This window comes from Diplotaxodon limnothrissa, linkage group LG16, assembly GCF_057381915.1.
Source record: "Diplotaxodon limnothrissa isolate DT_005_m linkage group LG16, D_limnothrissa_male_GT1.1, whole genome shotgun sequence".
In the NCBI taxonomy this organism is placed as follows: Eukaryota; Metazoa; Chordata; class Actinopteri; order Cichliformes; family Cichlidae; genus Diplotaxodon; species Diplotaxodon limnothrissa.
Genome location: NC_140611.1, coordinates 17,437,165 through 17,454,373, shown reverse-complemented (window position 1 = coordinate 17,454,373; position 17,209 = coordinate 17,437,165). Strand labels below are relative to the sequence as shown.

General features: G+C 40.7%; 1 protein-coding gene and 1 long non-coding RNA gene across 2 annotated transcripts; both read right to left on the bottom strand.

Moving 5' to 3' along the window:
* Window positions 1-4,327: 4,327 nt before the first annotated feature.
* LOC146615964 (uncharacterized) lies at window positions 4,328-5,749 on the bottom strand. Its single transcript, XR_014906970.1, has 3 exons — window positions 5,640-5,749; window positions 5,287-5,376; window positions 4,328-4,932 (listed from the first exon to the last, which is right to left on the bottom strand). It is a non-coding gene; the product is annotated as an uncharacterized LOC146615964 (long non-coding RNA).
* Window positions 5,750-7,163: 1,414 nt separating this feature from the next.
* Window positions 7,164-13,612, bottom strand: atp6ap2 (ATPase H+ transporting accessory protein 2). Its single transcript, XM_085374581.1, has 9 exons — window positions 13,523-13,612; window positions 10,890-11,020; window positions 10,652-10,780; window positions 10,464-10,559; window positions 10,233-10,370; window positions 8,787-8,840; window positions 8,539-8,688; window positions 8,329-8,448; window positions 7,164-8,016 (listed from the first exon to the last, which is right to left on the bottom strand). Exons 1-9 carry the CDS (start codon window positions 13,596-13,598, stop codon window positions 7,822-7,824), a joined length of 1,089 nt encoding a protein of 362 aa, XP_085230707.1. The 5' UTR covers window positions 13,599-13,612; the 3' UTR covers window positions 7,164-7,821.
* Between the last annotated feature and the right edge of the window lie 3,597 nt (window positions 13,613-17,209).

Here is a 17,209-nt window from a genome sequence, read left to right as displayed (position 1 = left end):
TTTTTTTAACGATATAAATGAATGGTGGTGGATTGGCCAGTTGGTCATGATCGAATCTGGGCTTGACCAGTTACAGCAGAGGAGGTCGAACCTTAAAGTTGAGGTGAAAAGGAACGGGATTTCATAACTACTTAAGCTAGAAAGTTACTAATTCAATCATGAAACTGATCAATGATCAGCTGATCGGCTTTTCTCTCTGCGCCAGAAAGAGGGAACCAGCAGATGTAGCGCTAAACAACAGCAGCACGTTTAAGCTTGATCAGCTGTCGGTAGAATTTATTTAATGTTAATTTCTAGTATCAGCTGATGTTTGTTGGAGCCACAGCTGTAAAGCTGCTGGCCATGATATCGGTTTGGATATGTGGTGAGAGGGAAACATGAAGATGAAACCAGGAGATGTCCTTACTGAATCATCAGAGCTGAACAGGTGATGGAGAAACAGGTTTACCTTTTAGGTGACATGAATGAGTTGAAGGGAAGAAATGAACTGTTTCTGAGAGACAAATAACACCAGGATCCATACTTTTCTTTCTTATTCTCATTTAAAATGTCTAGTTTTTAATAAATATTTATCTGAATCTTACAACCAAAGTTTTCATCTGATGTAAAATGTGTAGAAATACATTATTGTATTCAGTAAATATTAAGTATACTATATTAAATAGTATGTAATATCTAGTATATAGTAAGTTATAGTATTCTTTCCTTTGGGAAGGTATCATCTGTGCAGTCTGCAATTCTGTTGAAGAAAGATTTTGAATCTATTTGATTACAGGAGAAAAGTAATAGATTTCTGTGCATTTGTTTGATACGTGCATTAAATTAAAATCAGTTTTGTCAATTAAGCATCTTGAAACAGAGGGTGGGGGAGTGGTTCCCTTTTTTTTTTTTTTTTCTTTTTTGCTGGGAGTTGGCAACCCTGTTAGTTAGGTATATGTAATTATAAATTAGGTTGTTTTATATTTTTGCTAAAGACCGTTTAGAATACCAGAATGGGGAGGGTGGTGTAGGTTTAAGTTTATTATAAAGGCTTTATGGCTTGCATGGTGGGCTTAGTCTTTCTCTCTTTTTTAGCCATACCCTACAACTCACCACTACTTCTGAGATATAGCATACCACAGTTGCAATAACGCAATAAAAGCTAGATCATGCTCATCAATTAAAGGAAAACTTAGCAGCTTTTGTCTAATATTTAAAGGAGAAGTCTAGTTTTGAAATAAAAAAAAACAAGAAACAGTTTAAATGTACACAGTCAGCTTTAATTCGAGGGGGCTGAACAAAAATATTCCATTCACAGTTGAGGAATTACATTTACATTTATCTTTTTATGAGTAGCTCCTATTGTCAGAGGCTCAAATATTATTCTACAATTCACTCAAGCGTTATAACAGATGTATGATCCCTTCATTATTTCTTCATAAAATAAGCAGGTACTTCTGTGCAATGACAATAAAGTTTTACTGTCTTCTAAAAGGTCTAGAGTTGATTCCAAGTATAGTATTTACATCTGCTAGTTGTTTATGTGAATCCACAATGTGTGGACACAGGATTCACACATTAAGTCCAAGTTAAACAGTCAGTCACTAAGATGAAAGCCAAAACAGATCCATCACATTTAACTTTAGGAATATTAGGACATTGGCAGTGGCTAAGTCAACAGCATCTGGAACAAAGAAAAACTGGAAACATTTTTAAGTACAATATTATGGTGTTTTAGAGTCAGACAACTAATGAACAAAAAACAACTGAAGACTGTTGCAGTAAAGCACTGGGAAACATCAGAAATAAGAAAAAAAAAACATTCTTTCCCAATGCAAAGACTTAGGTGTACAGTAGGTGTGGTCTTCTACATCAGCAAAAGAGCACATTGGGTGCAGTTCCTGTCAGCTAAAAAAAAGGCAACAGAGGCAACAGTTTCCATGAGGTCCACAAAGTTCGACAAAGGGTGACTGGAAAACATTGCCTGGTTTTACAAATCCCTCCTTGGTGCTAACTGAATATTGTTTATTGTTGCTGACCGTGTTCTGACCATGACTCTGGTGTGCACAATGAATCTTCTGATAAAACACCAGAGTCACAAAGTTCAAATCTGGCTTGACAGTGAGTTCACTGTACTCAAATGGCCTCAGAGTCACGAGATCATAATCCAATAGAGGACCTTTGGGATGTGGTGAAACAGGAAAATTCCCATCATGAATATTTAGCCAGCAAATGTGCAACAACTATCTTATGCTATCACATCAAATGGACCAAGAAAATATTGCATCTGTGCTCTGAAGGAAAAAGGAGGTCCAACTTGGTACTAGCACAGAATACCTACCAAGGTGGCTGGTACGTGTCAATAAAGCAATTAAAACAACCAAAACTGCCAACAGTTGTGTAGATCCCCTGCAAAAACTCTCCCTCATTATGAATTCTCATACTGTGATGTTGCCGGTAGATTCGTCTCATTTCAGCAAATCTTGTAGTTGATTTTATTGGATTTGTGTCTGGGAAAACTGATGGCTGTTTCCATGTTTCCACTTCTTCCAAGTGGAAACATGGAAACATGTTTCACTATCACATGAAGATGAATTTCAAGATGCATCCCAGCAAGTATCCCAGCAGAACAATAACTAACTTATAGTTTAATTGGTCTGCTACTCCAGCACCCACAGGACCCAAAATTCATATATATAAAAAATATACCATCCACTTTTACAGTCTTTTTGTTTTTTGTTAAACTGCATACCAATTACCAGGGGCAATAAGCATACCAATGTTAGACCAGCAATAATACAGCTGTAAGTTTTACAACAGTTTCAGCACATATGGTGCTTAAACTTAATTATCTACCTATCTATCAAGTTTTTTTCCACAAAAAGATTTTTTACAAAATCTCTCAGGATAAATCTGTACATACAGCAGAAAAATCCATGATGTAATTATTCACAACTCATTCAACAGTCAGTAATCCATGCTTTCTCATCAACATGGCTGTCATGGGACATTATAGTATTCCCTGAATGGAGCCAATAATGCTGCCATTTCTATCCTGTGCTTTTCCAGCTTGGAAAAGTCAAAAGGCCCAGCACGGGAAAAAAAAAGTAATTTTAAGGATTAAACTCGGATTTTCACTTCACCATTATTCCATCCATCCATTCACTTTATTCCACTTATCCAGGGGAACACCAAGCCATTCCCATGCCAGCCGAGAGATATAATTTCTCCAGCGTGTCCTGGGTCTGCCCCAGGGCCTCCTCCCAGTAGGACATACCCAGAACACCTCAGGCATGAGGCACCCAGGTGGCATCCCTGTCAGAACCACCTCAAGTGGCTCCTTTCGATGTGTAGGAGTAGTGGCTCTACTCTGAGTCCCTCCTGAATGGCCGAACTCCTCACCCTATCTCTAAGGGAGAGGCCAACCAACATTTGGAGAAAGCTCATTGTATCTGCAATCTAGTGCTAGGTGAGGGTAGGGATGTAGATGTAGATCAACCGAAAATTGGAGGGGCTGATTCTCATTCCTGCCGCTTCACACTTTGCTGCGAACCACTCCAGTGCAAACTGGAGGCCATCACCTGATGAATTCAACAGAACCACATCATCTGTGAAAAGAAGAGATGAGATTGTAAGACCACCCAAGTGGAAGTGTTCCACCACTTGGCTATGCCTAGAAATTCTGTCTATAAAAATTATGAACAGAATCGGTGACAAAGGGCAGCCCTGGCAGAGTCCCACTTATTACCGGGTGTGTGGCCCAAGCACTTGCAACAGTTGTAAAAGGAACGAATGGCCCATACCAATGGACTTGATGGACAAGTCATCCCTCTCGTCCCCAGACTCTACTTCCTCCACGGAAGATGCGCCACTGGGATTAAGGTGATCCTTTAAATATCTCTTCCACAACCTGAAAAGATCCTCAGTCGAAGTCAGCAGTGCTCTACCTGCACTATACACAGTGCAAGTAGAGCACCGCTCCCCCTCCTGAGTTGCCTGACAATTTTGCCAGAAATTCTTGGAGACGGTCCGAAAACCTCTCCAAGCTCCTCCCCCACCTGCGTTTTTGCTTCAGCCACAGCCTTCAGCCATAATTGAAATAAAAAATAAATATATTTTCAAAAATGTAGAAATCAAACAGCAAAATTGTTTCTGAAAGCTGTAGAAAAAAAAAAACTCACTTAACTTAACTAACTCAGTGAAAGAACGGCCACTCACTCATTTATTACTAAAATAAAATAATTGAAGATTTCATTTTTTACATAGATATTTTCATTTTTCACAATTATTGTCAATGCATGTTTACTGGTACATTCTTATTCCTTATATAAGAAAATATGACCACAAGAGCATTTTTATAATTTATTGATGTAACTGCAGAAACATCAGGCCAGCTCAGCCCCTGGAAAGAGGTTGGTGAGCCGGCCTTCAAACACTGCAGCAGATAAACTTCAGATTTTACTTACAGAGAACATGTTGACCTACCACTCACACTTGATAACATATGCAGACTTTTTTTTAAACAGATTTTGGGTAATGTTATTATAATGATATTTTCTATTAGCTATGCTAACTTCATGGTGTGGCAAGTCAAAATGTTTCAAGTAATAAAAATTTGACCACTGGGTACAACATACAACATGGACAGTGCTGGAATAATATTTCTTGTTTGTTTGATGTTTGCTTTTGTGTAAAAGAAAAATAACAATGTAGATAAAATGAATGAGTACCCCCCAAAAATGAAATTAAATAAATAATCGATTATTTATTTTTACTGACTTGTCCATGGTCCTAGTGTCCAGTGTAGTCTTTAACGTCAGGAGCCACATTTCTGCACAGCTGTCTCTGATGACGTCCCCGGCCCTGCTGCTTCTAAGACGCCTTCATCAGATCCTGGGCTCAGTGATGCAGCAGAGGCTTTTTCTCTCAACCCCTGCCCCGCTCTCTTTCCAGCTAAGATGACAAGAGAAACACATGGGAGTCAGTGATATTTACAGTGTAATGCTCCTGCATAAATCTACACGCACACTGTCTTTACCGCTAATAACCCTAATCTCATGCTTAACGATGTAATGTCTTAAGAACTATGTTATATGTGCAGTTCACTGGTAAAAATAAGTGTTGCTTGTTTACTAAATTAATGTTTTGCATAAGTGTAAGACAAAAATGACTCATTAGAATGAAAAATAATAAATAGAGGCACAGTTCAGCTAACATTTAACGAAGATCTGCGACATCCACAGTCATAGACAGTTTGAACTTTTTTCCTGCTTGCAGTTTATTTCCATTAGTTGGTTATTATCTTACCTATAGCACTACATGGTGTCAGGATGGGCTTCTCCTGTTGCTCTCCTTCAGCGATGGAAGCCCGGATCCTTCTAACCACGTAGATGCTAGCTGCAATATGAAACAACAACACAACAAAACAACACGATTTTCTATGAGTATGAGTGTGCTTTGTGTAATGTTTTGTTTTGTTGTACATATTTGTCTATCTATACGTGTGTGTATATAAAATATATAATATATAAATATACAGTCAAGCCACATGTATACACTGTATATACAGTCACATAGATAGGTAGATCTTATTGTGGAAAAAATGTAAACACCGCGTGGACGCGAAACGGTTTAACAGGGATTTCAGAAAAGTCTCCTACCTTTTATTAGCAGTCACACCATCGTTTCTGTCCAGTGTCAATCTGTACTTTTCGTAAACTTCTCCGTAACAGGTACACACAGCTTCCTGTGTCCGCGAATGGTTATAAAAGCTCACAACCTACTACATATTGTGCCGGAGGCGGGGCTTCAAGAAACACTGCTTTCTGATTGGCTGAGCTGTTACGAAAGCTGAACATGTAATGAAGACGATGTGCGATGAGCAATACCTGTGCAGTGGTGACATGAGAATGATTATACAGAATTGGGGTTGACGTAACATTTACAGGATATCTAATAAAATATAATAATAATAATAATCTTTACTTATACAGCAACTTTCAAAACAGATTTTACAGATTTAATAGAACTACAAATTCAAAAAAACTAAAAGGGTAGGCAGGCATTGAAGGGATGTCACCAAAAAGAATACAAATATAAACAAATACAAGCGAGTCTATTGAAATGAGCTTTAAGAAGCGATTTCCTCGGGTGGATCATTTTAAAGTTGAGGAGCCCTGATGGCAAAAGTAGTCACCTCTAGGTTTAACTCTTGATTTTGGAACAGCTGTAAGTGCTCTGAATGTGGATCCAAGACAACTCAGGCTGTATCCCAATTCAGGGTCTGCAGCCTTAAAGGCCGCATTTTAAGGCCGATTACGTCACAGCGACGCGACGAAGACTGCTCGAAATGCGGCCCTCAAATGCGTCCTTCATTTCCCTGAATTTTAAGGGCGTGGCGGTGTAGACTTCGTGGCCCAACATATCCCAGAATGCATAGCGCGGCGGTGGGTGTGGATAATTTTGCTGAAAAAAAAACAACAGCGGATGAGGGGCGCCGAAGAGTAAACTTTAAGTAAGTACTGAATATTATGTGACTTATTTATGTGCAAATGTTTAATAACGAAGAACATTAAAACATTACTGTTGGCCACATGTCGGCAAAGTTATGTGACATTAGTGATGTTTGTACTAACTTGGTTTTAAAGCCTTTACTTTAAAATATACGCCGTTCAATAGCTGACCTTAATCTTACAGAGAATGATCAAAGCTCATGTAGAAACAAGCAAACAAATGAACAAAATATGTTCTCCTTCATTTCTGTCAAACAATGCTGTATGAAACGTTTCCAGCTGTTAGTATCTTGGTTGCTAGGCAACCTGGGCAGCGCGACGGAGGCTAGACCGTCCCATTTCACAAGCCTCGCACTTCCGGCCTTAGCGGTCTTTGAGTACGTGGCCCTTGTGGACCGTTAAGGCTGCATACGTTAAGGCTGCAGACCCTGAATTGGGATACAGCCTCATGCTCATATGGGGTCAATAACTGTTAGCAGCTTGGGGCCAAATCCAGGAGACTTTTAAGTGGCCAGTAAAATATTAAAATAAAATAACATGTGCAGGAGGCCAATGCAGAGAACCCAGGAGAGTGGCGTTGTCTAGTAGATACTAGATAAAACCTTAATCAAGCTTCATAATTATGCACAGTGTGTGGTATATAGGAGTAAATAAAAATCAGGGTGATCCATTTAATAATTTATTGTCATTCACATATTGCAATTTACAGAGCTTCATTTATTCGAATCCAATCCTAACAAACAACATTTAGATCCAGTATTTGTGTCCCAACACATCTGTAATCTAGAATAGAAGCACGCTGAAGTCTACTTGACATCTTTTTACAAGAGCACAGCCGTTTCTCATACAGTTGCATTTGTATATTCAATATATACACATAAAATTTCATTTAACTTAAAACTGTTTCCCACAGAAAGAAAAGCACAACAATTTCACAGAGAAACCAGATAAATCTCCTTCTTTCATATTACAATATATTTTTTTACAACAACAACAAAAAACAACTTCAATCACCAAGAAAAACAGATGAGACACAGATAGTGAGTGGTTAAATTTATAAGGAATGCTGTGAGTTTATAGAGAGGAAGTTTCAGTTTGTTCTCCCAGGACATGAAGAACGATACCGCTGTAGATAAACTGAGGAGCCGCTAACGAAATGTTAATATTTTTGTAGGTTCTGCAGCCAGAGTTCTAAACAAAGACGTGAGTGGTATTACGGTCTTCCTCCCATCAGAGTCTCACAGTTTATTCACTAAATGAGACCTCACACAAAACACAAACATTCACTAGAGGGCTCTAAGGGGACAACAGGAGATTTGACAGGCAGAACTTAGTCCATCCTGATCTTCTGATTGGTCATCCTGTAGATGATGCTGTCGTAGCCCGGGTCCATGTTCCACAGGTTGTAAGCGATGACGATGACAGCGAGTGCGAGAACGATCATGAGCCACAGCACGATGTTGAAGACCACGGCGTACTCGACGTCGTACTTGTGAGCCAGGTTGTAGAGGCTGCCTCGGTTACTCTGAAAAATGTTTGCAGTAGTCAAGAAATTTAAAACAGCTATTTGGAACTAGTTTAAAGTGTCAGTGTCCGCAGCTAAGAAACAAAACAAACTCAGAATCACCACACAGCTGAATGAACGCCTCTCGAAAAGAAAAGTAATTTTGCTGCTATTCTCTGCTACATGACGCAGACCTCTAAACTACATGTGTTACAGAAAATGTGCTTGAAATGTAAATAAACCCATTCTAATTTGGTACATTTATGTCATGTTCAGCAAGTATCTCCTCTGGCATATATATATATATTAAAAAGTAGGTTGACCCAGACTTACAATCTGTCTGGATTCCAGGATTGAGCGGGACTTCCTGGTTAAAGGAGCTTCAAAGGCCTTCACTGTAACGACCTCCACCACAGAGCTGTTGCCATAGAGACCATACACATCCTGCCCAAACTGAAATGAAAAAACAAAAACGCACACGGTTAAAATGTGGTTAAATTGTTAGCTGCAGAGGCGTATCGCTTCTTCAGATCTTCTTCTAACCTTCTGAAGGACAGAAGCGAGAAGGGCCGTGGCATCGCGGTACTGAGGGGAGTCTGGACCATAGAGCCGGCTCAGCTCCTCCAAGCCAGACAGCTCCAACGAGTACAGGTCAGGGGAGTGGTCCTTAGCCAAATGTCTGTGTCTCTGCAGCTACAGGAGGGAAAGAAAAGATTTGCGTCAAACACAACTCTTTTTTCCTTTTTTTTTGTAAGTGGAAAGAATTGCTTCAGTCCGAGGGAACAACTCACCAGAGCGGTGATATCATGCAGTACTTGGACTTCAGACAGGAAGAGCAAATCGGCCTAACAAAAATAAGAATAAAAGGGTAAGAAAGGCAAAGGAAGGAATTTTGGTTAACTAAGGAGTAAGAACTAGAGATGGCACGATACCACTTTTTTATGTCCGATACGATACCGATATCATAAATTTGGATATCTGCCGATACCGATATGAATCCGATATAGTGTTTTTTAATCAACAAAACTGTTTTTTTTTAAATATCTTGCTGAATTTTGTATAAGTTCATACTCAAGTTTAAAACAACAACTACACTAAAGCTATTCTGTTATACCTGTATGCAAAAAAAAATGTTTCATAGTTCAGCAATACTGATCAATCTAATAAACTTAAACCTACACCATCCTCCCTATTCTGGTATTTTAAAGAGTACTTAGCATAAATATTAAGCAACCTAACTAATAGGGTTCCAACTCCAATCAATTATTTTTCAAGAAATATTAAATAGATTCAACATCTTTCTTCAGCAAAATTGCAGACTGCACAGATGGTACCTTCCCAAAGGAAAAAGTACTATAGCTTACTAGGGTATATATATTACCGTAGACTTAATAGTTTCTATATACAGTAATGGACTTCTATTCCTTTTACATCAAATTAAAACTTTGGGTGTAAGATTCGGATAATTATTTATTAAAAGCTAGACATTTTAAATGAGAATAAAGAAAAGTGTGTCTTTGTGCCCCTTTTCCCTGTTCATGCCCTATCGGCCCCCCTGGCTAAACTTTGCTAGATCCGCCCCTGCACAGTTACCAGCCGTCAGCTACGTAGAAAAAGATCCTGGTGTAGAAAGTAATATTAAATAAATTCTAACAACAGCTGATCAAGCTTAAACGTGCTGCTGCTGTTCAGCCGCTGGTTTCCTCTTTCTGGTGCAAAGTGGGCCAAAAGCAAACTAGAGACACGGACTCGCGACAGAAAAGCCGATCAGCTGATCGTTAAGCAGTTTCATGATTGAAGTAGCAGCAGGAGAGGCAGTCGCTCCATATATCGCTTGTTAAGCTTAACGCAGGAATGCTTTACAAACATTCAGAGATGGACTTACACACTTGCTTTACTTCTCTCGGGGATAACTTTGTCGGAGATGAAATGCCGGGTTGCTAGCGAAGCTCCACATGCTATCCAGACCACCGACAGGTCCCGCATGCCACAGCCGCTCTATCACGTGATGCATACTGCTCCGACGTGCTAACGTTCTGAGGCGAGTTATGGCGCGTTGCAAGTTTTGTGAGGTGCTTTCGTGATATTTAATGGATCAGATTACATTTTTTATTTTTCTCCGATATCCGATCCAGTAATTTAGGTCAGTATCGGACCGATACCGATACGTAATATCGGATCGGTCCATCTCTAGTAAGAACTAAGTCTTTTGGTTTTAAACGTGGCTAAGAACTGACCTCTGCATTTCTGCTGAGAGAGTTGAGGGGAAGAGAAGACAGCACTGAGCCATCCTGGGACAGACGGGCCCGGATCTGCTGCAACGTGACGGGTAAGTCCTCAAACACAGCATTGGCCTTGCCGAGCATATAGAGCCGCTGAAAGAAATGAAAGACAGGTCAAAGTAAATAACTAACAGTGCCTCAAGAGGGATGTCTCAGATAAGAAGTACATCAGCAGACTTTTATTACCTCCTCACTGGGGGCCAGCTGGAGGACTACAGGGGTGTCCTCAGCAAACAAAGAGTGTACAGTCTCTGCAACACTATCCATGGTGAAGGGAACGGGCTGCAGAAAAGAAGATAGCACCCTCATATACAGGTCTACACTTCTATTTATACCAAGATAAAAAGCTGATGCACAAAAACGGTCATACTTACATTCTCCAGGGGATATGAGGCCACGCTCTGAGGCAGAGCCAGGCTATCCACTCCTCTCACCACAACAAGAATGTTGGCCCGGGGCCGCTGGAACAACGGACCAGCCTGGAGGCCTGGCCACAATAGATCCTGTGCAATTGGACACGCATAGTAGAGCTTAAGCTGGCGTAATTATGAGCTTAGTCTTCTTCTATAACACTAATAAAACTGTGGAGCATGAGTTGAAGTAACGAATCACCTCTTGAACTGAGAAGCCCATGGTTAAAGCCACAAGGTCTGGAATCTTCTCTCCAGAAACCGGCCAGTCACCTTTCTGGAAGGACACAAACTCTGGAGCCTGCAGCACAGTGAAGCTGTCTCCATGGACACCTGAGGGGAAAAACAGCATGACTGTAAATCTAAGTGGAAAAGAATAGGGTACGGTTTTGTTTTTGTTTTTTAAAGTAAGACAAAAAAAAATATCACCACCTACAAATATAATTATTAGCTTAGCTTTCTTTTTGATCCCAATCACCACCAAACTTCAAACAAAACTAAAATAACCAGTGAAGTCACTATCTGTTGCCCGGTGCACTTTCTGTATCCAACTCATTGCCCAATTTTGTATTTTAAAATGTGGCCATTTTGCAATCACAAATTCCCACAAAAGGAACAAAAAGAAGCGTCACATGGCAACATGCACAAGTTTTTGAAAGAATGGCACATGTACTACTTTTTCTGTGAATGATTTAAAAATTAAATTACAACGAATTTTGTCCAATTCTGTCCGGAAACTTCTTTTGCTCCTGTACTGAATACTGACTCAGTGAATACAGCATTACTTAAAATATTTACCATCTAGCAAGAACTTTAGCTATCACCCCTCAGGCTAGTTTAGTGAGTAAGACGATCCAGTCGGGTTACACAGGAATACTTTCTTGTATTGTACCATTTCTTTTACCTGTCACAGATACAGAGTGATTTTTATCAACATATTGACCATTAAGTTGTGAGTTCTCAGAATCGGCTCTTTGAGCACAAGAATGACAACATCACAGAGCGCAAGTATGGCGACACTCGCGGCTCTCCAACAGATTGCGAGACCAGTGTTGGACTGTAGAACTGCTTTGAAATTCATGAGCTGTTCGCACTAAAGTATTTCACTGCAGGGCAACCTGCACGTGGCGAATAAAGCCTTGATTGATTGATTGATTGATTGATTGATTGAAGTATCTGTTTCAAGGCTTCAGTAGCAGTAAATCTAGATCCTCTAGATCTATTAGCTACATATGAAAGCAAAACATTACAATATAATTATGAAAAGTGGGACATTACAATAAAATCAAAGCCAATTATGTTTACCAGGGTTAATGACTCCAAGTAAATGTCAGTTTTTCTTACCAAACCAAGAGGGCCAATATTTGTTAGTGTTAGAACCAGACTGACACATTCATGGCAGTAAACTGTTTTACATCTATAAATATCACATGTGATTCATAATGACACATATTTCTTTTTTGCTGTTTTTCCAAAGAGGGCAGCATTGTGGCCTCACTGGTTTGTATCCAGCCTATGGAGTCTGCATGGGTTTGCAGATGGTTGCATGGTTTCTACAGTCAAACGACATGCACAGGTTTACACTAACTGTAGGCTCTAGTGTGTCTGTAGGTGTGAATGAGAGTTGTCTGTCTGCGCCTTAGCCCTGTGACAGACTGCAGACCTGTCCACCATGACAATATAGTGGCGACGCTTAGTTGGATATGCGTAATTAAAGAAATTACCTGTTTTGCATGACTCTGCCTTACTGTTCCTACATTATAATCAATCCGGTCCTTCTTGGCCACTGTGATTGCCATTTCTGCTACCCTACTGGTCAGATATCTCTTGAAAAAGACATTTTTAATATACATGATAAATTTACATGGACAAAGAGAGAATATATAAACTTCTACGTCTTCAACCTTGTGGCAGGAATGTTCATTCTGGCTCAAAATGACTTGATATCATTCATTAGAGATATGTTTGACATATTATAGGTCAACACGTCATTTGCAACAGTTCAAATGTGGGCAATAATTTTTTGGCAGACAATCACTTTTTGATACAATGGAAGTCCCAAGCCTGGATAAATGGGAGGCCTGGAACGGCATACAGTTTAAAAATCTCTGCAAATCCCTTAGGAATAAGGAAACAGTTAAAAGTATTTAAACAGTGATAAGGCGTTAACACTATAACATTTACTGACTGTCAGCCCTGAGCTGCTGGAGGATGGCGCACAGTTTCTCACTGTTACAGCAAACACAAGAAGCAGCAGCCTGCTCAGTAACTATCGCCCCTCACCTTTCATGTGGATGAAGGAAGAACTCGTGACAGAGAGCTGATGGTGAATAAAGGGGAACCAGTGGCGTAGAGCATGTCACGTGACCACCCAGGCTTCTGTAAAATCGTAACCCTCTACCAGGAAGCCGTATATTTAGTACTTTCTTCATTTTTACATGACCTGGACGAATTTGTCAACCTCGTCCTTACGAATATTAACCACGTCCTCGTCGTCACTGGCAGATTTTAAGAAGCGACTGAGCTATAATCTCCGTTAGCAACAAGCTAACCCTGTGGTCTTCCGCTTGATGATAGTCCAAAGCCGAACAATGATTCTCAGCATCCGCAGAGTTATTATTCCACTTTTCCTCGTTTATATTAGCACGGTCGTACGAGTCTGGCCACAGAAATATTACAATGAGTTAAACGGCAACGCTAACAATGTTCCGGGCTCGGCGAGCGACCTGCCATTCAGCGCATATAAGATACTTTACTATTACACGTAAATACGTGGGGGGGAGGAAAACACCCCAACACGTCAGTAATGAAAAACTATTATTATGTATTTCTTACCGACTGTGAACAGACAGTAGAAGGTCAAAGTGACGGTAAAAACAGACTCCATCCTTCGCAAGATCTTCACAGACATCTCTCTCTCCTCTACAGCAGCGATCAGCTGACCTGCGTCTCGCTCTTGTAGGACTTCACGTGCGCTACCGCCGCCTGCTGGACTGGAGGGGAAACAACACTCGCTGACGACCAAACGTCGCTGTGATGTTTCTCCAAGGAGATTTTATTACATCGTAGTTATACTTCAACTAAACTTTACACCCGATATACACCTTAATCTTATCTAGTATTTGCTGTGCTTCTGTTTTACTGTATTTCGTTAGCAATTTTTGTTTTATATTGCTTTATGGATTTTATTGCGCTATTCTACTTCACTTGATTCTTTTCCCAATACCGAGCCACTACACAGCTCTTAGGATTCCCCTACGTGCTGAATTCCACGGTAACCTTGACTGTATTCATTTTATTGTTAGTGGTGTAGTCACTTTCTATGATGTACGCAACAAAAATAGTCATTGTCCTAAATTATCTTTCACTGCATGTGTTCTGCATCACCCATTCAAGCTCATTACAATAATTAGAAATAGAGTGTATATTTTAATAATATTTGTATTTTCATGCACTAATATCATTTTATTATTACACTAATATAGCACAAGGTTCAGTTACCTTTGTACAAAAATGCTTAGAAGAATTGTCCTTCAAGGAGCTAATATTTACTGTCTTACTTTAAGTACATTTTTGGAGCCGAGGTGTTCTGGGAATCCATCCTACCTGGAAAAACATCCTACCCAATGTTTCTGCGCACAAAACCAACGCCGAATTAACTCCAACACCGGTACCTTTCATGTTTAATTGAGTAAAGAAGTTTCTTCAGTACTTCAGGGTTTACTGGAGTAAAGTTGTTTTGTTTGTTTGCTTTTAACACGGGTATCTGTACTTCAACTCAAGCAAGGAAGGTCTGCACTTTAGCCACCTGTGGTTAACACTGGGTCAACATTACAATGAAGTGAGTGCGATGAGGAAAAAACAAGTCACCCAGCATCTAAAAAATATGATATAATAAGATATATATATTTTTTAAAAGATAGAACAATATAAAATTAAACTCCACTAGAGACAGAAATAACGTTTAAAAAGTAACAAAAAATAAATATTCTTAAATTTACATGTTACATGAGGTGTCATGGTGGATTTGAGTAAAAGTAAGCATTCATTTTACTGGAACCCTCGAGTCGCTCACTTCCTAAGTATCTCCTTCCATATAATTTTTTACCAGGCTAATTTCACCTCTTCTGAAGTCCAAAACAGCACCACTGCACAGAAGACCCCACCCCCTCCTGGTGACCAGGTGATGACTCTGTCACCGGACAGCGTGAGGAGATCCCTCAGCAGGATCAATGCACGTAAAGCTCCGGGTCCTGACAACATTCCTGGTCGTGTACTGAGAGACTGTGCAGTGGAACTCACTGATGTCTTCACAGACATCTTCAACATATCACTCATCCAGGCTGTCGTCCCCACATGTTTTAAAGCCACCACAATCATTCCGGTTCCAAAAAAGTCCTCTCCCTCCTGCTTTAATGACTACCGTCCTGTTGCACTTACTCCCATCCTGATGAAGTGCTTCGAACGACTAGTCATGCAACACATCAAGACTGTCCTGCCCCCCTCCCTGGATCCCTTCCAGTTTGCCTATCGGCCCAACCGCTCAACCGATGATGCCATCTCCACTGCACTCCACTCGGCACTCACACACCTGGACAAAAATGACTCATATGTTCGAATGCTGTTCATAGATTTCAGTTCAGCATTCAACACCATAATCCCCCAACAGCTCATTCAAAAACTGGTCCAGCTGGGGCTCAACACCTCACTGTGCAACTGGCTGTTGGATTTCCTCACCGGAAGACCTCAAGCAGTACGGGTTGGCAGTAATACATCCAGCACCATCATTTTAAACACGGGGGCCCCGCAGGGATGTGTGCTGAGCCCCCTCCTCTTCACTCTGCTGACCCATGACTGCACTCCATCATACAGCTCCAACCTCTTCATCAAGTTTGCGGACGACACAACGGTGGTGGGTCTCATTAGCAACAGGGATGAGACCGACTACAGAAGTGAGGTGAGACGCCTGGCCACGTGGTGTGCTGACAACAATCTCTCTCTGAATGTGGAGAAGACGAAGGAGATTGTTGTGGACTTCAGGAGAATGCACACCCAACATGCTCCTCTGACCATTGACGGAGCGTCTGTGGAGAGAGTGAGCAGCACCAAGTTCTTGGGTGTGCACATCACAGAGGATCTCTCCTGGACGTACAACACCACAGCACTGGCCAAGAAATCACAGCAGCGTCTCTTCTTTCTCCGCAAACTAAGAAGAGCAGGAGCACCAGCCCCCATCATGTACACTTTCTACAGAGGCACCATCGAGAGCATCCTGTCGAGCTGCATCACTGTGTGGTTTGGAGCCTGCAATGCGTCCTGTCATAGGACCCTCCAACGCATAGTGAGAGCTGCAGAGAGGATCATTGGTGTCTCTCTCCCCTCCCTCCAGGACATTTACAGCACCCGTCTCACTAAAAAAGCCCTTTGCATAGCGGCTGATCCCACACACCCAATGCAAAGCTTCTTCAAGCTGCTGCCGTCGGGGAGGAGACTGCGGAGTCTCCAGGCCAGGACCAGCAGGCTGAAGGACAGCTTCATCCATCAGGCTGTCAGGAAGCTTAACTCCCTCCCGATTCTGCCCCCTCTCCCCTCTCTCCTCCACGGTCTCACTGAACTCTGTCACACACACACAAACACACACACTCTCTGACTCACTCACTGGCCTGCACCAGTTACCAGTCACTTTGTGGAGCATTGGACTGCCATTACCTCATAAGACTTTGTTGTTACACTTTCTCTTACCGTACACTACTAAATCTCCATTTGCACTATTTGCCTATTTGCACTACTCTGCCTGGTTTACACTCAATGTCACTTACCCATTATATTGTATATTGTATAGCTTCCTTGTTATATGTAAAATTGTATTTATTTAAATTTTTACTTTTTAATTATTTTACTTGCATTTTTTTAAATCACTTTTATATTTAAATATATTTAAATGTTCATTTGCTATTTATCTAGGGATTGAAGAGTAACGCAATTTCTATTCTCCGTATGTCCTGTACATGTGGAAGAATCGACAAATAAAGTTGACTTTGACTTTGACTTTGACTTTCCTTACGTTGTTGTTGGGATTCCCTCCTGCACTTCTCAATGGATGGTGCTAGCAAGAACAGCTTCCGGTGCCTATGAGACTGAGCTGTTGCTGGTACTACTGTTGCAGCTGAAGGCCCAACTAACATATTGCATGTTCATTTATCAAATTTTGCTGCATTTATTTTTAGTTTAATTTTCTTTTCTTACCGTTTCAGCTTCACCTTTTCGCCACTTCTGCGACACCACACTGTGTTGTAGTGTCCAGTTTAGCCACGGAAGAGGATAAGGAACATTGGAAAAGAAAAAAAGTGGGCATGTCTTCTTTTTTTTTTCTTTTGACGAATTCTGAGGAAATAAAGTAAGAATTCTGAGATTAAAGTCAAAATTCTGAGATTAAGGTCAGAACTTTGACGTTTTTCTCAGAATTTTGACTTGTGATTCTCAGGTGTCATTCTTTTCCCCACGCTGAGCCACTACAGCCAA